Below are 20,669 nucleotides of genomic sequence, written 5' to 3'. Positions count from 1 at the left end.
GAGATGTCCCCCTGTCCCCAGTGCAACATCCCAAAGGCACAACCCTGTCCCTCAAACCTGGCATTGGGAAAGGAAAGAGGGACAGACAGCTCTGTGTTTCTTTGGGTGCAGGAGGGGTTTTTTATCCACCCATAGGGATCATGAGCAGCTGGAAATATTTTCTTTAAATCTCAAAAAAAAAAAAAAAAAAAAAAAAAGGGAGAATAGGGAAGGAGAGAGAACATTTGCTGGTAAAATTAACTGTGACGGCCAGGCAGCACACACTCCCTCTGCACCCACAGGACAATTAGAGAAAAATCTTTACACCTTAACTAACACAGAAGGCAGGGATGGCATGGAAGACAACCCCCTCATTTTCCCCAACCAGCCGTGCTGGTGCAAAGTGGCAGCAGCCCCTGGGATGCAGGACGTGGGCAGGGGACAGGGCAGAAGGGAGAGGAGAGCAGCAGCACCGGCTCTGCTGAGGGACTGGGACTGGAATGCCACGGGATGCTGGGTGGGCCCAGCATCAAGCACCAACATCTCCAGCACCCATCCAGGCATAAGGAGATGAGGGAAAGCAGGGAAGGGCTCCATTCCTTGCTTGTCCCCTCCAGGTGTCCAGTGAAGCTGCTGTACCCACCTCACACACCTCCAGACTGGCAGCTGAGCACCCATCCCATATCCAACCCATGCCAAAACTGCCCCGTTCACTCTGTGTGCACCAACCTGCTCTGCCGGCGAACAAACTGCCCCAAACTGGGATGGATTTGCACCAGAGGCTTCTCCAGCGTGCCCTGATTGCTGCTGTGGTGGGGAGTGAGGGGCACACCTTCCCCAGCAGCTGGGGAAAGGAACCCGAGGTAAAGCCCGGCGGTGCCAGCGCAGCCTCCAGCCCGGAGCCGACCCCGGCCAGCAGCACCCGTCTTCTCCTCCCAACTTCTCCATAATTCATGCAACAACCTCCTGAAAGAAATATCCTCCTCGGACATAAAATATTCATGGCCTCATCCTTGCAAGGAAACACTGTCTTCCTTGGAGTGCTACCAAGCAGCCGAGGCCAGCACGGATTTGCCTTTGCAGGAGTAATTATGTTGGTCATCGATCGGTGCCGCAGTGAGGGGCTGTGTTGGGAGGGGCCCCCAGACAGTGCTGGGGTGACCCCCCCCCCTTCCTGTGCCAGAAAGTGGCTTTTGGGAAAGTGACAAAAGGGTTTAGGGAGAGGGAGGAGGGATCTCACACTGTGCAGCAGCATCCCAAGAGGCTCCCCGTTCTCATGGCCGCATCTCTGCGCCAGCAAAGTCGTCCCAGGAGGGAGCAGCTCCCCCAGCACCAGCCTGGATCCCATCCAGATCCATCCCAGTCACATCCACAGGCTCATGCACCCGCTATCAGCCATCTCCCAAACCCCTCCAGTCCCCCCAGCTCCTTTCTGCTCCCAGTTTGGATGTTGTTAATCCATTTGGAGCTCCTTCCTGTTTCCCTGCTTTTGCAGAGCTCAGCAGAGGCTCCAGTCCCACTTCACTGCACAATATTCAAACCCTTTATTATTATAACTTGGGTTTTTTTTTGCTTTTTCTCTCTCCCGTAGCTCCCTGAACCCCAGTCAAAGGGGTTCCAGAGGTTCTCCTGTGCACTGGAGACAGCACAGTCCAACAAACCCCTGACCCTCGGGACAAGGGGAGATGGAAGTGAACGCATCACTCAGCTCAAGGGGGCTCAGCGGTGAGGAAGAAGAGGAGGGGGCTGTGGGTGCCAGAGGCAGAAAGCACCCCAGCAGTGCTTTGGGAGATGATGTTTGAGGGAAGGGGGACTCAGCATGGGGTGGTGGTGAAACACAATCTGGAGCAAGCTGTGCAGCCAGGATCAGAGCCAGCCTTGGCCAGGCCAGGTCCCGCAGGAGCTGCTGGCCCCGGGGAGCCCTGGCTGCCACAGACCCCAGCCCGTGCTCAGACTAAAACTAGGGCTGGACTCAGAAGCACTGGAGCCTGACAGGACACTACTGGAGATCTGTGCAGGTACCCTGAATCCTTTGTACCCCTAACCCTCAGTGTCAGCTCGCCACCTGTCAAGGCCCCCCTCTTTGCCCATCAGCCCGCAATGGCTGTGTGTCACCCCAAGCCCCCTGACACTGTCCCTTGGCCCCCTAACCTTTAAAAAGATGGATTGTAGGAGAATAGAGATAGTGCTGAAGGCAATCTTGCCCCTCAGGAGATGCAGCTGTACTAACTAAAAAAAGGTGGGAACAGACTTGCACCTACTAGGTCACAGCTGTGTCCAAAAAGCATAGCTTTTATGAAAGAGTGGGTAAGCCGTATCAGAGGAGCTGGAGCTTCCTGGTTATGATGAGAGAAGGAAGGGTCAGATGATTGTGGAGTCTGGGCTGGTGAGTTTTGTTTCTCAGGGAAAAGGGCCGGCATTTGTGTCCAGGGGCCAGGGCTCAGAGTGGCCGGCTGCCGGCTGAAATTCCGAATGTCACAGGATGCCTCCTAAACACAAAGTGCCACCATCAGCACCTGTGGCTCATTTGACAGTGCCAAGTGCCTCCTGCAAACTGACATCAGGAACCTGGCCTGGTGAGTTTTGTTTCCCATGGAAAAGGGCCGGCGTTCGTGTGCAGGGCCCGGAGTGGCTGCTGGAATTCCGAACATCTCAGGATTCCTCCCAGACGCAAGGTGCCACCACAGGCAAGTGTGGCTGGTTTGACAGTGCCAAGTGCCTCCTGCAAACTGACATCAGGAACCTGGCCTGGTGAGTTTTGTTTCCCAGGGAAAAGGGCTGGCTTTGGTGTTCAGGGTACCTGGCAGGGTTGGGGTGCTAGTGCAGCAATCCTCACCCCAGCCCCAAGCTCACCCTTTACAGCACCCCTAGGACACCCATTTTTCCCAACAGCAATGCAAAGCAGCAGCTGCAGTGGTGGGACAGCCCCACAACCTTACCAGCAGCTGCAGACAGTGACCCTGATGAGGGGACAGCCCCAGAACTCTCCCAGCAGCTGCAGGAATTTACTTCAATTAAAAGGTAAGGATGAGGTTTGGTGGCTAGAGGGCTGCAGGTAGCAGTTGTCTCTGAGCAGTTTTTTAGGGGGTTTTTGGAGGTTTTTTTTTCAGGGTTTTTAAAGGATATTTTAGGAATTTTTTACAGGAGTTTTTTAGGAATTTTTTGGGAATGCTTAGGGTACCTTTAGGGCTTTATCAAGGCTTTTAAAAGATTTTTTTTTAAGGGTATCTTAAGGGCTTTCTTAGTACTAATTAGATTTTTAGAGGGTTTTCTGTATTCTTGGGGCTTGTTTTGGACTATTTAAAAGCTTTTTGGGCTTTTTTAGGACTAATGAGGGTATGCTGAGGAATTCTTTAGGACTAGAGTATTTTTAGGGTTTTTGAGGGAATTTTTAGGTTTATTTTGGGTATTATCATGGTATTTTATGGATTTTTGGGGTTATTTTTAGACGTATTTTAGCACCATTTAGGGTATTTAGGGATATTTTTAAAGGTTCTTTGGGGATTTTTGGGGATGTTTTAGGGTTTTTTTTAAAGTAAGGTATTTGTAATGTATTTTAAGGATATTCTGAGGCTATTTTTAGATTTTATGGGGATTCTGAAAATTGAAAATTTTGAAAATAAGGGCTTTTTAGGGAACTTATAAGGGGTTTTAGGGTCCTTTCAGGGCATGGCAGAGGCTGAGGGGCACGCTGGGGGCTTGAGGGTGACAGAGCTGAGGGAGGAACAGGGAGAGGGGACAGTGGGTGACACACAGAGATGCCGAGGGTGGCAGGGGCAGCTGGAGGGTGAGGGGCAAAGGAGAGGGGTTAAGGGTGACACACAGGAGCTGAGAGGGGACTTGAGGGGCAAAGGGGGGGCTTGAGGGTGACAAACAGAGCCTGAGGGCTGGGGGACAGAGGGAGGGGTTGTGGGGTAAAGGGAGAGGGATTGAGGGCTGGACAGTCCCATGGAGATCAGGGCTACGGGGTACAGCTTAGGAGGTGAGTTAGGGTTTAGCTCCACCACCCCTCACCCTAACCAGCCCCACTAACAGCAGCTTTTTCCCCCAACAGCAGCACAACACAGCAAACCTAACAGTGAGACTGGACTGGAAACCTCCCGGTTGGACAAGACAGCAATGCTTACAGAAGGATAAAGACAGAACCCTCAGAGGACAACCAGACCCACTGCACAACGGTAGGGAAGACACCTGAGGGTTTGAGAGCAACAGGTGGGGCTTGGAGGCTGAGCGGGTTTTTTCCAGGATTTTCCCAAAACTTCTAAGGATATATGGGAGAATTCTGAAGGTTTCATAGGAATTTGTTTGGTTTTTTAGAGTATTGTAAGTGGTTTATAAAGGCAATTTCAGGATTTTTTTGAGTACTCTTATGGTCAAGGTCAGGATCAGAGGGGATGCTAGACAAAAATGCAGAGTTATAGCACTGCAGCGGAATGCATTTCAAAAAGGCTGGAGCTGACAGAGTGGATGGGGTAAGACACTGCTGGGCTGAAGGCCGTGAATTCCAGGCCCAGTGGAATCATTGAGGTTAGGATCAGATCCTGGCAGCTTTTTTAGGGGGAAAATCATGCATAGTAAAACTCACCAGCCCACGAGGTGCCCACATGTAAAGTCACAGCAGAACCTTGGGCTGGTAAGTTTGGTTTCCCAGAGAAAAGGGGCAGTGATGGCATTCAGCGGCCTGTGCAACTGAGTGACGGGCCATCTAAAAGGACTCCTAAAACCACAAAGCCCAGAGGACGAAGCAAACTGCAGCTCCAAAAGGCATCCCAAGGAGAACACTTAAAGTGAGGAAAACCCCTCTTTTTCGAATAGGTTTGGGAACTGAGTTAGGATTAGCATTAGGGTTTTTTAGGGCTTGAATTGAGGGGGAAATCCCCTGTTTTGGTTTGAAATCAAAACCAGTGGGGGACTCCAAGTCAGAAATACAATTTATTCAGAAAAAAAAAAAAAAAAAGAAAACCCAAAATACATTCAATAATACAAAAGAAAAACCACTGACAGATTCAGAATAGAACCTGGCGTCCTACTGGTCAGGCTATAGGTAGCATAGCAAATTAGCAAAAAATAGCAAATTAGAATGGCTGCAGTCATCCTGGAGTGGCAGATGTGGTTCTGTTGAAGCACTGATCCAGTAGAAGAGTGTCATTTTCCCCTGAAGATCCAGTGAAAAAGGCAGCTGTTCCTGTGGGAAATCCAGTGGAAAGGCTGTGTTGATGTCCAAAAAAAAATCTCAGATTATATCCAGTTAGGAATGCTTGGCTCCTCCCTCTGGGCGGAGCGTCTCACAATGGGATACTGTAATTTTATCAGCCATGCAGGGACATTCAATAGGCCATTAACAGCAGATGTCTCCCTGGGGGAGGATTGATTTGGGGAAGAGATAAAGAAAACGGCCCAGTTAACAGAAGATAACTGCCACACCTCTAACAGGTGGCAAATTGAATACACGTTGCCTTGCAATCTAGAACATCCCCCTTTTGCCATCATATAAGAAATTTAAAGTGAGAAAAACCCTTCTTTTTCCATTATTTTGGGGAACTGGGTTAGGGTTTTTAAGGGGAAAAGCATTAAAAATACTCTACTTTTAAAGAACACCTATAACACCCCTAAATCCTCAATGTACCTTTAAAAAGTCCCTAAATTTTCCTAAAAGAGGTCTAAAAGTACCCCCAAAATCCTTAAAATGCGCTGATAAGGCCCTTAAAAAAACCTAAAATTTCCCTCAAAAACCCTAAAAATATCCTAGTCCCTAAAAAGTCCTCCACATACCATCAGTAGTCCTAAAAAGCCCTAAAATTTTTAAATAGTCCTAAAAATGCCCAAAGAATACACAGAAATGCTCCTGAAAAAGTCTAAATTGTACTAAGAAAGCCGTTAAGATACCCTTAAAAAAATCTTACAAAAGCCCTGAAAATGCTCTAAAAGTACTCTAAACATTCACAGAAAATTCCTAAAAAACTCCCTCAAAAAAACCAAAAAACCCTGCAATATCCTTTAAAAGCCCTGAAAAAACAAAATTAAAAAAACTTTAAAAAACCCTAAAAAACTGCTCAGCCCCCAACCCCTACCTGTCACTCTCTAGCCCACAACCATCATGCCTACCATTTAACTGGGATCACTGCCTGCAGCTGCTGTTGGGAAAAACTGGTGTTCTAGGGGTGCTGTTTAGGGTGAGCTTAAGGTTGGGGTGAGGGCTGTTGCACCTGTACCCCAACCCTACCTGGTCCCCTGTGTCCTTTGTATCCCTAATCCTCAGTGTCAGCTCTCCACCTCTCAAGCCCCCCCCCTTTGTCCCTCAACCTACAGTGTCTGTGTGTCACCCCAAGCCCCCCGACATTGTCCCTTGGCCCTCTAAGCTCCACCGTGCCCTGTCCGCCCTGGTAGGGGTGGTTTTTAGGGTGAGGTTAGGGGCAGCAGTGCCTTCCCGTGGAAGCCACGCTCACTGCAGCCGTGCAGCGGAACAGAGCCGGCACAGGGCATCCCTGCGGCCCGGGGGAAGGGGAGAAGGTGTCTGGAGCAATCATTATCCTAAATACGCACACACGGCTGCGATGGTGACAGTCCCCTCCAGCCCCCAGGTGTGGCACAGCCTGAGCAAGCAGCTCCTGTGCATCGGCCTCCCATCAGCTCGTGCAGCAGGTGAAACACAGGTTACACCTCCACAGCCCCCTCAGGACCCTTCCCTAAATCTCCAGGGCAGATCCCTGCTCCAGCCTCTTCTACAGGTACCGGGGAGCAGGGACCCTCCAAGAAGCCACATCCTTCTATTTAAGGGCGGCGTGGGTGCCGGGGTGGGCTCGTTCGGGGGTGTTCTCTCCCACCCCGCAGGGACTCCGGGACCGCTCGTCAGGGATAGGAACAGTGCTGTCCTCCCCCAGCTCCGAGTCACGGGGAGCCGCCCCCCAGCCCGCAGCCGCCGTGTCGTGATGCTCCCCTCGAGGGGAGCCACGCGTGCGGCTCCGCTCCCACACACGGAGGAGCAGTTGCCAAGGGAGCCGTTCCCCGGGCCCCGAGCTGGCTGGGAAGGTGGGTGACAGCCTGGCAAAGTCCCATCTGGCTGCTCTCGTGGTGGATAGGGGGGTACCGGGGCACGGCAGCATGTGAGGAACACCCTTCCCCTAAGTGAAGCCTTGAAGGTGGGGAAGGTGATTCACCTGGGCAGGGGCCGTGGGGATAACCACAGCCTGCTCCCCCCACTGTGGGTTAGGGGGCACGGAGGGCTCAGCCCCATGGTGCCCCCACAGCCCCCCTGCCAGCCTGTCCCTGCCATTTGAAAGATGAGCCCCTGGCAGAGACGGGCCAGGCACTGAGTAACCGGAGCCGGGAAGGAGCGGTGACCCCCGGCCCATCCCGTTATAGCCGGCCCTAATCCCAGCCCGGCTGGGTGTCACATTCTCCCGGGAACGGGAGAGCTGCAGGGACACGCCATGTGGCTGGGGGTCCCCTGGTAGGGACAAACCTGAGCTCCGGGGACAAAGCGAGCAGCACGTGGAGGGCTCAGCCCTGCAGTCGGGTCACCAGCACCCCCCGAATGTCCCTCCCCAGGGGACCAAACACCCCTCCGCGGGCACTGCCGGAGGAGGAAGGGGAACGCGCCCCAGCCCTGCCCGGCCTCGCTTTGCCCCCAGCACCGTGCTGCTACCGGTGAGGGATGCTGAGACTCATCCGGGGTGGCTGGGGGGGGGATGCGGAGCCCTCCCTCCATCCCGCTCCACAGCCGGAGCCTCTCCCCGTTAGGTGGCAGCAGGAAACCACAGCGTTGGCTTTTCCAACCTAAATTATTCCGTAATTCTGTGATTCTGGCTACGTGGGAGCGCGTCCCCCGCAGGAAAACCTGCCGGTTCCATCCGAGGACGCTCCATCCCGCCCTGCTGCCTCGGGTCATTCACTGGCCATTAGGTGACCCTCTGCCCGCCCTGACCCATGTCCTCCCAAAGCCCTTTGGTCAAACCCCCAGGCCATGGAGGGGACACGAGCAGGGCTGCTCCGGCTGCCGCTCCCTCCCTTTTACCAGCAGCCAGCTTGGCCCCATTCCCCATCCCGTCACCTCCGGCATCGCCTCCCGTTCCCATTCCCCTGCCTCTGTGTCACCCCGGGCCCCCTGTGCCTCCGGAGCCGGGACTCTGCCAGCAGCTGAGTCACCCCGGTGACCGGCACCTGAGTCACCGGGACGAGGGAAGTCCCCCGGTCCTCGATGCTTTTCCAACCGGAGCTGAGTAAACGGGAAAGTGTCAAGGAATTTGGCTGGGAAAAGTGTTTTCTTGGAGCCCCTGGTGCGTCCCTTTTGTCACAGTGGACTTAAGAGCTGGTCAGGGAGTGGGGGCTACTTCCCCGTCACACAGAGAGAGATTCCAGAGCATGGAGGAGCTAGGAAAGGCTGGGAAAAGCAGGAAAAACATCCCCTGTCCTTGCACAGCGTGTCCTCCAGCCCTCCACAAGCGCCTTGCAGTGCATCCCCTCACCCCTCCTTCGCTGCCCCGATCAGATTTGATGTGCAATAAAATACCTTTTTTTAAAAAAAATACCAGGCGGCCAGAGCCCGCCAGAGAGCCCTCGATTAATGACCCCTCGCATTCCCCTCCACCGCGTCCCCGTTAATGATTTACAGCGGCTCCTCCCCGGCCTCTCCCCTCCCTCCTCCCCGCCATCGGCACCCCCAGGCCAGAGCCGAGGGGAAGGGGCTCCAGGGATCGCCCGCAGGGGTTTTTCTCCCCCCCTGGCACATTCCCTTCGTGGGGACACCAGAGGTGAGGAAGCTGCCACCACCCCCAGTGTGGCTCAGCCGCATCCTCCCCGCACAGGGGAATGGCACACGGCTCCATTCCTGGTGCTTCCCTGATTCCTGCCACCTCCTTCCTGCCACGCGGGACCCCGGCCGGGCTGGCAGCCTCCCCCCACCCACCTGAGCCCAGTGCACATGTGGGGGAGCGTGGGGGGAGCCGGGAGCGGGGCCAGGGCTGCCCCCCGCCGCAGCCCCAGGCTTTGTGCTCCCGGCACGCAGCCCCGAGGAGGTTTCATGTTACTGGGAAACTGGGATGGCGGGATGTTCCCGGGGCAGCCCCGCAGACAAAAGGCCATTGTGCAGCCGCGCAGCGATGGCTGCGGCCCCGGAGCATCCCGCTCCCTGCCAGAGCCAGCGGCCACCCCAGGCCCAGGAGGTGGCACAGCCGGTGTTGGAGGAGCACAGGGCACCCGCCAGGGGCATGAGCAGCTCCCCAAAACTCATGGGATGCTCCAGCATAGAGTGCCCAAGCCGGAGCACCCCAGACGCGGCCCCTTGCCCATCCCCATCCCACCAGCAGCAGCACCCAAAATGCATCCTCTCCATCCCAGGGGACAGGAGTGGCACTAAACCAGACCCTGCTGGCACCGAGTAGGGGTGACGGGCAGGGACATGTTCCCCACAGGTCAGGACGCGCAGGTGAGGGGTGGCTGAGCCTGAGCCGCTTTCCAGCCCCACCGGCTGATCCTGCTCACCCTGTGGCCGCCATGGATCAGCCTGTGCTGTCTCAGGATCATCAGGGTACAGGGAGTTATTTACGTGCATTTCCCTGTGCGGGGGCTGTGCTTACTGCAGCCCCAAGCACCCCGGAGCAGGGCAGGGAGCACCTCCAAGTCCTTCTCCTGCTCCCACCGCCACCAAATTCTCCTCTGAACCCCCAGCTCCCGCCGCGCCCCATTAACTGCTGATCCAGAGGCCCTGCAGGTGACAAAGACACCCGCTCGTAATTAGCCAGGTGGCCCTTCTAATCACCCAACAACCTGAGCTGACTCAGAGGATCGGGTTTCCCCTTTCCCAGGGAAATTAGCAGGAATTAGGCGCCCAAATCCCAAAGGCAGCTTTGCGGGGCTCGGTGGCAGCGCCAGGACGCAGGGCACGATAAGATGTGTGCCACTCGGGGCCACCCTCGGGTCCCCCACGTCCCTCCGGGTGCTTTTTCAGCACCTGCGGTTCTGAGGAGCCCGGGGAGCTGGTGGTGATTTCAAGCACTTTTTCAGGGCACTTTCCAGAGGTGCAGCTTTTCCCAAGCACTGGGCACCCGTTTCACCATCAGCTCTCCTTCCGGGCCTGAAATATCGGCGAAATAAATCGAGATAGGAACTCATTCATGTGTGCACGCCCCATTTGCAGCTTCTCGTGCACACCAGGGCGCTGGCCTGGGGCTGCATCCTGCAAACCCCGGGCTCAAATCGGCGGTTTAAGCCTGTAAGTTATCAGGTGATTTAGGAATTTGTCCCCAGAATGGAGCTGCGGGAAAACGCTGCCCTGGTGAGAGCTTAATCTGCTCCAGGGGGTGAGAAGAAGGAAGGAGCCATTTAATCAAATTTAACAGGCCTGTTTTGGGGTGGGTCCGGGGCTGTTTGGCCACATGGGGCTTCATCAATGGGGCCATCGGGGAAACAAAGCCGGGAGGGGAAACAAAGGCCACGTCCGTGTCCCTGTCCTCCCGCGCCATGGCCGGCCAGCCCTGGGGGCACCGGGACCGGGCCATCCCTGCTCGCATCCCGGAGGGGTTCCCAGCCCACCGGGACACCGGGGCTGCGCGGCTCCGGGCGCTGCCACCCGGCACGGCTCAGGCTGCTGCGCCGTGCCCCGCGCTGGGGATAATAAATCATTTGTTTCCCGGTTTCAAGCCATTTTCAGCTTCTTCTCTGGCTGCAGAGCTCAACAGCGGGATGGGGGAGCTTGCCCAGCCCTGCTCCCAAACCCACTCGGCCGCGAGCTGTAAATCAGGAACCCAAGCGCAGAAACAAAAGTGAAAACGTTCGTCCCGGAGTGCAGCCCTGGGCTCTGCTCCAGCCCTGGTTTTTTTCGCTGTTTTGCCCTCCTTGCACGTGGCTGTGTGCCTGCACCTGGCTGCTAGGCCATCTCTCTACTTCTGGGGCACCTCTGCAGCTCTATTTTTATTTAAAGACCAAGCGGTCACCCCACGGGTGAAGCCGGTGTGGGGAGACTCCAGCGTGGGCTCAGAGAGTGGGGGGCTGCCAAAACTTTGAGGGATTAAGGCAGAGCAGCCCCGGTCGTTTGCAGAGCTTGGGCTGCTGCCATTCACGAGCACTGCACAGTAAATAACGAGGGATATTAATAACAATGAGCCTCTGCCAGCACACAAACCAAGTTCCTCATTGGGCTCACGGCAGAGGGGGAAGCCTGAGCAGCAGTGTTGGGGTAAAAGACACCCTGGCAGGGCTGCCTGCAAGTGGAGAAATGCTAGTTTTAACCAAAAAAAATGGGTACTTGGGGCCTGCAAACAACCCCTGGCTGGACACAAGGCCCTGGGATGGGGGAGAGCCACCAGAGCTTGGATCAGGAGCTGCACAGGGTGCAGGCAGGGTGAGCCTGCTCTTCCTGCAGGTGTTTGGGAACAGGAGCCCTCTTGCAGGAGGGTTCTCCCCCATCTTAGTTTCATTTTTTAATTGTGAGAAAGGGACACTGCTCCGATTGTGTTTTAGGCAGGGGAATTTGCAGGGGATTTGAAAAATCCAAATAACAGTTAGCAGAAACAAGTGCCCCAAGCCTGGCTGGGTTTGGTTTGTTTGTCTTCATAAACCTTCACTGCCAGAGCAGTTTTGCATAGGCAGATATTGATACTTTCACATTTCATCTTCTTAAGGGTCTCCCTTTTTTTAATCTTTTAATAAAAACTTTTCTGAAACTTAAATCCAGCAGTCTGAAGTTCAGATCCTCACTTCAGAGTTCAACCCTTAGAGTCAGGATGGTCAAAAGCACCTCAATCAGTTTCCATTCGATTTGTGATTGTTGTTTGCACAGGAGTTCGCAGAAATTCTGCACAATGGGATGCTGAGCTCTGGATTTCCTGGTATCCCACCAAGGAAAAGCACCACAAGACCCCAGATGCTCAACTTGTGTTAGAAACACTCCTGACACAGCAGGGACCTGAGTTTTGGGGTACCTCATTGCAGAGCTGATCTCAGCTGACTCCAGGCTGACCCAAACCACTTCCAAACTGACCAGAGGAATTCTCATCAAAGCTCTTCAGTTCAGACTGAGCCCAGCACCTCCCTAAAGCCCAGGAGAGCCTCGGGGCCACCCACGACCCCCCCAAACCCCACTGTGCACCGAGCAGAAGCTGCTCCCACAACAGCTTCCCCTTTCAGCAGTGGTGCTGCAATAACACATTAAATTAATGTCACAGCACCATCCAGGCAGCCCTGGGGACCCCGGGGAAGGAGCCCCCACTGCTGCTGCCTCCACATGGGGACCAAAAGCTTTTGTGGGGGGCTGACCTGGTGAGGAGGCAGCAAACAGAAGGAGCATCGTGCTCTGGCTATCGGAACAGGACGACTGCCCCCACGGGGACACCAAAGCCCCCACACCAGCCCAAAATAGAGGGAGGGGAGAGCCGCGGGTGTTCCCACGGAGGGGTCACCCACAGTGGGGTCACCCAGCCGAGGGTAACGGGGTCACCCAGCCGGGAGCATTCCCAGAGAGGGAAGACGAGGGTGCCTCAATCCTCTCCGGCCTGCAAGGAGACCCTCCATCCGCCTGCGGGGAGGCTCGGCCAGGCAGGGCCAGGGGCGCAGCCGCCGCCGCAGCCCTTTGAACGGCCCTATCGCTCCCGGCCGCGCCGCCCCGCGCCGCCCCCGCCGTGATGCGGCCCCGGCTCCGCCTCCCCCGCTCCGCCGGCGCTGGGAGCTCCCTTCGCCTGTTTGCCCTTATTTAATTTCGAGTGTGATTTTGCTATTTTTAGCAGCTGGATCCCCTCCAGTAAGGCTAGGAGCTCGCTCCGGTTTTTTTATTCCCCCCCTTCTCCCCCCTTTCCCCCTCCCTCCTTTTTTTTTTTTTTTTCCCCCTCGTTCCCTGCAAATGATTTTGACCCAGCTTCCTTCCTCCTGGAGCAATTTTTTTTTTCTCTCTCTCTCTTTATTATTTATATAAATACGCGGGGCCTGGCGGGGCCGGGGATGCGGGGCTGAGCCGCAGCCTCTCTCTTCTCCTTGCAGATCCGCAGTCGCCGCGGGCGGGGGGTCCCTTCGCTCCGCAACAGAGACCCGCCGGGAAAAACAAAACCATCAAACCGCCCCCAAAACCCACCGCGAACGCCCGGCTCCGGGATCAAGCTGACTGTGAGTGCCACCTTCCTCTTCCTTTGCTGCGGGGGGCCGGGGCTCTGCTTCCCCTCGCCGCATGCGGGGCACGATCGGCCCCGGCGTGTCGGGCTTTGCAGGGACGCGGCTGCGTGCGGCTCGCCGCGCTTCGCTTTTATTATCGGTATTAATTATTGTTAATAGCAGCGTGATGCACCTGGCGGGCCGCGGCCGAGCGGGGGGGAGGACGGGCGGGGGTCCCCGGAGCCGCTGCTCCCACCGCCGAGCGACTTTGCTCCACTTACTCGGCTGCGGGTGATGCAAACGCCCCGCACCGCGCCCGGGGGCCCGCACGGCCCCGGGACGGCCCCGGGACAGCCCGCGGGGCCGGTACCGTGCAAGGTGCGTGGGGCCGCGGCCGAGCCAGCGGGGCCCGGCCGGGAGGCCGGGGCGGCGGGAGGAGCGCGGGGCCGGTGCGAGGCCAAGCCCGGCTCTCGGGGAACGCGCACACGCGGCTCGGGGCGAAGTTGCGGTGCTGGGGCTCGGCCGCCCCCCCCTCCCCTGAGGTGCTGGAGGGAAGGGGTGGGATGAGGAGGGATGGGTGGGTGGGTGGGATGCAGAGGGGGGGTGGGAGGTGCACGTGCTTTCCCCAGTACCAACAACTTTGCAGCAGCAGCTGCTTTTGGAGTAGGGGGGCAGGCCCAGCAGCACCCCCGTCCCATGGAGGGTTCCCTTGGCATTCCCAGCTGGAGCTGCTGTGGGGTCTGGTCCCTCCTCCAGGGGAGGAGAGCCCAGCAGGGTGGGGGCCATGCTGGGCCCATCTGTTTCCAGCTGCAGGAGGGGGCACGGAGCAGCTCGAGGCTGCTCTGCCTCTGACAGAGATTGACTTAAAAAGAGACAAAACCCCGTCCCAGCCCAACCAGCAGCCGGCCCTTTGCTGGCCTAAATCTAAACCATACTTCTTTTTTTTTCCTAAGAGACTCCTTGAAGGGCTCTGGGATGCTGTGAGTAATATTTTCGGGGTGTTTACACTACGGCATGGTTTCTGTCTCCCAAAAAAAAAAAAAGACTCCGAGGGTGGTTTTTGTTGTTGTTGTTCTGCACTCATGAGTCACTTCCAGAGGGGAGCAGGAGCTGACGCCTGTTTTTTGAAAAGGCTCAGAGGTCTGAGAGTGGCTCCTCAGAGTGGCTGCATGTCCTGCCCACACCCTCCCCAGTGAGGCTCAGTGTCCCAGGGGGCTCAGCACCCTCTGTCCCCACAGCCCTGCCATCCCAGCTGCTCCAACACCATCAAATGGGGACCAGTTCCTCAAAACTGAGCATTATTATCCCAGAGGTAGGAGGCTGCACACACAGACTGGGCACACAGCCTCGGAGCTGCCTCTGTTCCTGCTGGGAAGCCTCACATCCCCACCCTGGGCAGGTGTCCCCAGCATGGCCGTGGTCACCCCACCTGTGTGGGGTCACTGTGAGCAGCAGGGCAGCAATCCTGCTCCTCCCCACCCTGAGCCCATCCTGCCGGCTCCTGGGCTGGCTGCTGGGCACGGAGCCACCCCCGCAGCGCTGGAAAAGCAGGTTTTCCCTGTGCCCCTGGGAAGCAGCAAGGTGGAGAGGGGAAGATGGAGCCTTTTCCATGGTGGAATTGCTCCAAGAGCAAGGGAGAGCTGCCCAGCCCTTTGGGACATGCACAGGGGAGGTCCCTAACCCCAGCTAGGCAGCAGAGGCAAGAGTGCAGCAGTGCTGAGGGTGGGGTGGGGAGCAGGGCTGCAGGACCCCGAGCCCCACTCCAGGAACCTGGCACCCTCCTAGGGACACCCAAGGTCCCCAGTGCCACCACTCACCCTGCCTCAACTCGCCAGTGCCAGCAGCACATCTGGGTTTTCAGATTAAATCTGGAGCCACTCTCCTTCAGGAAAGGGGCCAGGTCTGCAGGATGGGCAGGCCAAGCTGCTGCTCCCCAAATGCCTGAGGGGACCCCGGGAGCTGCCCAGAAGCTGGGCACTGGCTGTGGGTGGCTGTGCCATGGGCTCAGGGCATTTTGCTCCCCAGCCAGTGCCAGGAGCATGCAGGGGGCATCTCTCCTGCCCCAGGGGGAGGGCTGGGGGATGTCACGGCTGGCATGGCGAGCCAGAGCTGTGCCTGACTGACCTTCCTCCCTCCCACTCCTCCTCGCCCTGCTGGGACAGACGATGAGTGAATCCAGCGCCAAATCCAGCCAGCCCCTGGCCTCCAAAGGGGAGAAAGACGTGTCGGAGAAGAGGGGCCGAGGGCGGCCTAGGAAGAAGCCACAGGTACGTGGGGTGCCCTGTGAGAAAGAGGGGGCTGGGCACTCCCAGGGTATGGGGCAGCAGGAACCCCCCCACACACCTACACCCCAGTGCAGCCCCGCTACCCCTTTGGGCAGCACCTCCCCAGGGCAGCAAGACCTTCCTGGGGGTCTCCAGAGCCCCCCAAGAGCTCCTGGCCCCGGCTGGGGGCTCTCCTGCCCCTCCCCAGGCCCTGCTGAACCTGCCTTTGCAGACAGGCTAATTAAAGCCCCATTAGCAAAAGCTGCTCAGAGAGATAAGATGCTGCTGGAGCCTTTATAGTACCAAACCCTGTTCAGCCCCCCCCCCCCGAGGTAGGTGGGGTTTGTGCACATCGTTTTCCTGCAGAAAAGGTGATTTGTGGCTTCCCCAACACTTCCTCGGCTGCAGCACCAGCAGGGAGCAGGGTCTGGGCTGAGGGGCCGTGGGGACCATGCAGCTGGGCTGAGTGGGTGATGCTGGGGGTGGAAAAGGTCACGTATGCCCAGCTGAAGGACACACAGGAGCCTGTGCCTGGCATCTGATCGCCAATCCCAGTGTGACCAGTACTCCCAGTACCACATGGGAACATCCCTGCCCTGGCTGGGGACAACGGGACTCCAGGCTGGAGCATTCTGGGCTGCACTGGAAGCTGCTCTGGGCATGCAAACCCCCTGTGCTCTCCCTCCAGCAGGAGCCCAGCGAGGCCCCGACCCCCAAGAGACCCCGTGGACGGCCGAAGGGCAGTAAAAACAAGGCCACCCCAAAGGGCAGGGTAGGTACCTGGGACGGGGCTGCTCCAGCTGGGTGCTGGCACCACAGGTCCTGTTTGAGCTCAGATACGGACAATTCAGGGTGGGGATGTGGGGAGGAATCTGGCTCGAGGAGGGTGGGGGAGCTGGGGGCCGTGTGTCAGCACCAGGACACCCGAGATAAACCTGTTTGCAAAACACGCGACTCACATCCTGCACCCACCTCGTGACTCACGGGGCATCCCGGGGCTGGAGGGGCTTGGGGGGCTGGCAGCAGCACCCCAGGAGATGCCACTGGGGTGATGAATCCAGCAGTCACAGTGGGAGGAAGGGGAACACCGCCCACCCCTGCCAGCATCCTGGGGACAGCCTGACCAAAATGCCTTTTTTGTTGTCCTGGCTCAGAAAGCTGCAGTCACACCAGGGAGGAAACCTCGAGGGCGACCCAAAAAATCGGTGAGCCGGCTTTTTCCTTTCCCCATCCACCCTGGCAGGGTGCTGGGCACTTTGGGGGCACAGCAGCTCCCCAGAGAGCTCCATGAGGCTGTTGGGTTGGAGCTCTCTGGGGAGTAGTTGAGCGAGTAGGACACTGCACTGGGTGGGCTCTGAAACCTCTAGAGGTGGGGGTTTGAGGAATGCTGCCCACCCCACCTCCCCGTGGGCCCAAGAGCAGTGCTGGCTGGCTGGTCCTGCCCTGGGGACATGCTGGCACTCGCCTCCCTGGGTCCTTGAACAGCATTCCTGCAGCCCACGGGTGCAGCCACCCCCTTCCTTCCCTGAGCTTCCCCTCCTCCATTCCATTTTTCCTCCTTTCCCCCTCGGTTCACAGCTCAGGAAGGTGCCAGGTACCCGGACAGTTTCATCTCCTTTCCCTGCCAGTCCCTGATTTCGCTCCTTTTCCCACTGAAATCCCTCGCAGAGCCAAGGAGTTAAAGCCAGCCAGGGCTGCAAACCCGAGGTGCCATCCTGGGGTCCCCTGTGCTGGTGTCACAGTGCCGGGGGCTGTTTGGGGACCCCAGGGCAGGCAGCCAGTGCAGGGGGGTGTGGCAGGAGCCTGTCCCGTGCCAGCGGGGCCGTGCCGGGACACGATGTCCCGCTCTGGCAGGCGCGGTGGCGTTTTTGTGAATGGAGAGGGAGGAAGCGGGGGCTGCTGTGACTCAGGCTCACTCAGCCCTGAGTCACCGCCGCGTGCGGGGTCACGGCCTCCCACACCGGCGTGGGGGCTGGACAGGGACACCCGGGGCTGGACAGGGACACCCGGGGCTGGACAGGGACATTCCTGGCTGCCACCACCCCCCCGGTGGCACTGGGGACCCGGCCGTGGCTCTGGGGACCGCGGTCCCACGCTCGGAGGTGTTGGTGGGGAATGCTCTGCCCTCCTTGCTGTGAGCCCACCCGAGGGCTTCTCACCTGGGATTTACCTCCGAGCTGGGGTCAGGGCCAGTCCTTGCACTGCAGGGGGCTGTAGCTCAGTTTCCCTCGTTGCAGGAGGGGTGTGATGTGCCTGGGCAGCCCTTGGTGCAGGGGCGGTGGGGTGGGGCTGCTCTCCCTGACACCCCCCGGCCACGCTCCTTTGCCTTGCAGCAGCAGGACGAGGAGGAGGTGAACATTTCCCAGGAGTCATCCGAGGAGGAGCAGTGACACCTCCCAAACCGGCGCTACCTCATCGCCCGACGGCCCCGCAGCGGCCGGGGGAGAGGGGCGGGGAGAGACCCACCGTGCCGCCCTGGCTTCCTCCTCCTCCTCCTCCCTCCTCCGCTCCCTCCTCACCCTCAGACAACGGCAGCACTGGAAAATGGCCCAACCCGGGCGGCCCCCGCAGCCCCCGCCCGGGGGGGGCACCTGCCCCAGCTCCCCCTCCCCAGCCCTGGGGTTCGGGGCAGCCCCACTGGAAAGGGGGATCATGGCAGAGAGCCGGGGCTGGCACCCCCCACCTTCACTGCCCCCCGTGCAGTGATCTCACCCCGCCAAAGTGGGTGCTGGCTGCCCCCCCAGCACTGGGCTCTGCCCTGGGGCCTCTGCAGGGAAGAGACAGGGGGGACAGTGAAGGTGAGACCCCCCCCAAAATGCATTAGACCTTTGCTCTGACCCTGGGCAACCCCTTTGTCCCCCCCAGTCCTGGGTGACTGCACTGTGTGCGGGAGCAGCTCCCACGGCGCTGCCGGGGCCCGGTGCCCATCCCCGGGGTGCCCACCCCCAGGGGTGCCAGTCCCCAGGGGTGCCCGGGCACGGCTGGCTCCAGGCAGCCCTCTCCCCATAGGTTCTGGTATATATATTTTTTTTTTGTTTAGTACTTTTTTTTTTTCCTTTCATTCACAACTACCTCTGGATATTTAAGTTCCACGCTCTGAACTCACAGACGTGCTGCTGCGCTGCCAGGGCACCGTGGGCTCGGTGGTTCCTGTTTTCGGGCTGTTGCTGGGGGCTGTGGGGTATTTTTTTTTTTTTTTAATTGTTATTTTGAGGTCTAGTTTGCTCTGCTGCTTCAAGGGATCGAGGCTGGCAGGGCAGAGGTGTGGGGGGACCATGGGATGCTCCCCCTGCCCCTCTGCCCCGGCACGACGGCTGCAGCGGGACCGGAGGTCGGTGCCGGGCGGCCCCGGCGGGAGAGAATCGGGGTTTGGTTTGGGTTTTTTTTTGGTTCACTGTTAACGACCTTTTGGGTTCCTATTTGCAGTTACTTGAATAAAACATTTTATGGATGTTTGTGAGCCTCTGTTCAACCCCCTGGCTCCTCCTGGGGCATCTCCTGCACAGGGACATCCAGCCATCCATGGGGATGAGCTGCCGATGGAAACACAAACAGGCAAAGCCTTGCTGCCCCCCAAATTCCCACCCAAGGCCGGGAATCCCCAGCCCCACTCAGAGCCCCGGGGCCAAGGCAGAGACATATTTATTTACCCCATCTTCCCCCAGGCATCCCGTGCCAGCAGAACCTGCTGCTCCCTGCCAGTCTGCCAGCCCCAGTGGGCCCTCCTGGGCTTTCCAAGGGGCTGCTGGAGCACTTCAAGCAAAGAAAAAATGGCAAAACCAGGCACTGAGGTAGGAGATGTCCCATCCCGGTCAGTGCTCAGAGGTGGGGACAGCAGCTGTGGCATTGTGGCATCACCGTGGGCACATCCAGCCCGTTCTGGCTGATGGAACCAGCGCTGCCCCCGTGCTCCCTTCCCTCCCGCGGGCAGGATCCGGTCCCGCTGCTCCAGGCAGAGTCAGGCCCTCCAGTCCCTGCGCGGGGGCCAAGAGGGCGAGGGTCCCCCCCAGCCGGGCACCACCTGCAACACAAAGGGACACACCTGCAGCCCAGGGCATCGCAGCGGGTGGGGAGGCACTGCCCACGCAGCCCAACCCTCCCAAAAACTTCTGCATTATACCCAAAGCCTGATTCCTTCGAGGTCGGACTCAGCATTCTTAGAGGTCTTTCCCAACCTCAGCGATTCCCAGAGTTCCCTCGGGACAGGCACCTCGCTGCTGCTGCTTCAGTTTTCCATGGAAAAACGGGATAAACGCCAATTCCCAGGACAACGACCCACCTGAGCCTCCTCAGCCTCCACCAGCAGCTCCTGCTCGGACTCGGGCGGCTCCTCAGCGGGGTCGTAGCTGTACATGGGCAGCAGCCGGTGCCGCAGCCGGTCGGACCTGCCGGGGGTCGCCGGTGAGCTCTGCCCCCGCAGCCCCCGCGGCCCCCAGCCCCGCGGCCCCGCTCACCTGCGCTTCTTGACGTACATCACCTGCGGGGAAAGGCATCAGCGGCGGGGGCTCCGGCCGGGCTCGGCGCCCCCCATCGCTGCCCCCCGCCCGCCCACTCACCGCGGCCAGGAGGGCGCCGAGGAGGGTGAGGAGGAGGAAGGGTCCCAGCACGGAGCCCACCAGCGAGTCCCCCGCCGCGCCCGGGGCCGTGGGGGCCGTGGCGTTGCTCATGGCCCAGCGCCGGCTGCTGCCCGCATCGGGGGGCGCGACTGTCCGGCCCCACGGACGGGAGCTCTGCAAGGCACCGGCGGCCTGGGGAATGATCTGCACACCGGGAATGACCCGCACACCGGGAATTCACCGCCTGGGAATGATCCCCCATCCCGGGAATGACCCGTACCCCGGGAATTCACCGCTCGGGAATGACCCCCACCTCGGGCATGACCAGCACCCCGAAAATGACCCGCACACCGGGAATGATCCGCAGCCCGGGAATGACCCGCACCCCGGGAATTCACCGCCTGGGAGTGATCCCTACCCCGGGTACCCACCGCTCACAATGACCCCCATCCCGTGAATGACCCGCACCCCGGGAATTCACCGCTCGGGAATGACCCACACCCCGGAAATCGACGGCCCGGGAATGACCGGCGCACAGGTAATAACCCACCTCCCGCCCGGTAATAACCACTACCCGGTAATGATTCCCCGCCCGGTATCACCCTGTGCAGGGGTGGGGGGGTCACCCCGCACCCCCTTCCCTGCAGAGCTGGGGCTAGAGGGGGATCCGCCTCCACCAGCGGGAGGATCGAAGGGATCCCCGGGACACCCTCGGACCCCCGACCCCCACCCCAATCACCCCCTTTTCCTCCTGGTCGGGTTCGGGATGCCCCGGGGTCCTCCCTCCCCGCGC

General features: G+C 58.7%; 2 protein-coding genes across 5 annotated transcripts; one reads left to right on the top strand and one right to left on the bottom strand.

Annotated features, from left to right (window-relative positions):
- Nucleotides 1-12,634: 12,634 nt before the first annotated feature.
- Nucleotides 12,635-18,771, top strand: HMGA1 (high mobility group AT-hook 1). 3 transcript variants are annotated; one of them, XM_041467966.1, is made up of 6 exons: nt 12,635-12,712; nt 12,949-13,071; nt 15,219-15,323; nt 16,012-16,092; nt 16,475-16,525; nt 17,654-18,512. In XM_041467966.1, exons 3-6 carry the CDS (start codon nt 15,222-15,224, stop codon nt 17,708-17,710), a joined length of 291 nt encoding a protein of 96 aa, XP_041323900.1. In that variant the 5' UTR covers nt 12,635-12,712; nt 12,949-13,071; nt 15,219-15,221; the 3' UTR covers nt 17,711-18,512. The 3 variants fall into 3 exon arrangements, with proteins under 3 accessions (XP_041323900.1, XP_041323893.1, XP_041323910.1); XM_041467959.1 differs by having other exon boundaries at nt 16,009-16,092; XM_041467976.1 differs by lacking the exons at nt 12,635-12,712; nt 17,654-18,512 and adding an exon at nt 18,535-18,771 and having other exon boundaries at nt 12,795-13,071; nt 16,009-16,092.
- Nucleotides 18,772-18,945: 174 nt separating this feature from the next.
- SMIM29 (small integral membrane protein 29) lies at nt 18,946-20,590 on the bottom strand. Of its 2 annotated transcripts, XM_041467945.1 has the most exons (5): nt 20,378-20,590; nt 19,877-20,189; nt 19,775-19,797; nt 19,600-19,705; nt 18,946-19,341 (listed from the first exon to the last, which is right to left on the bottom strand). In XM_041467945.1, the coding sequence occupies exons 2-5, from the start codon at nt 19,985-19,987 to the stop codon at nt 19,279-19,281; spliced, it is 303 nt and encodes a 100-aa protein (XP_041323879.1). In that variant the 5' UTR covers nt 19,988-20,189; nt 20,378-20,590; the 3' UTR covers nt 18,946-19,278. The 2 variants fall into 2 exon arrangements, with proteins under 2 accessions (XP_041323879.1, XP_041323870.1); XM_041467936.1 differs by having other exon boundaries at nt 19,877-20,590.
- Between the last annotated feature and the right edge of the window lie 79 nt (nt 20,591-20,669).

Source organism: Pyrgilauda ruficollis, unplaced genomic scaffold, assembly GCF_017590135.1.
Source record: "Pyrgilauda ruficollis isolate IOZ18807 unplaced genomic scaffold, ASM1759013v1 scaffold100, whole genome shotgun sequence".
Taxonomy (NCBI): domain Eukaryota; kingdom Metazoa; phylum Chordata; class Aves; order Passeriformes; family Passeridae; genus Pyrgilauda; species Pyrgilauda ruficollis.
Note: the sequence above shows the minus strand (reverse complement) of the source record. Positions and strands in the feature narration are given on the sequence as shown.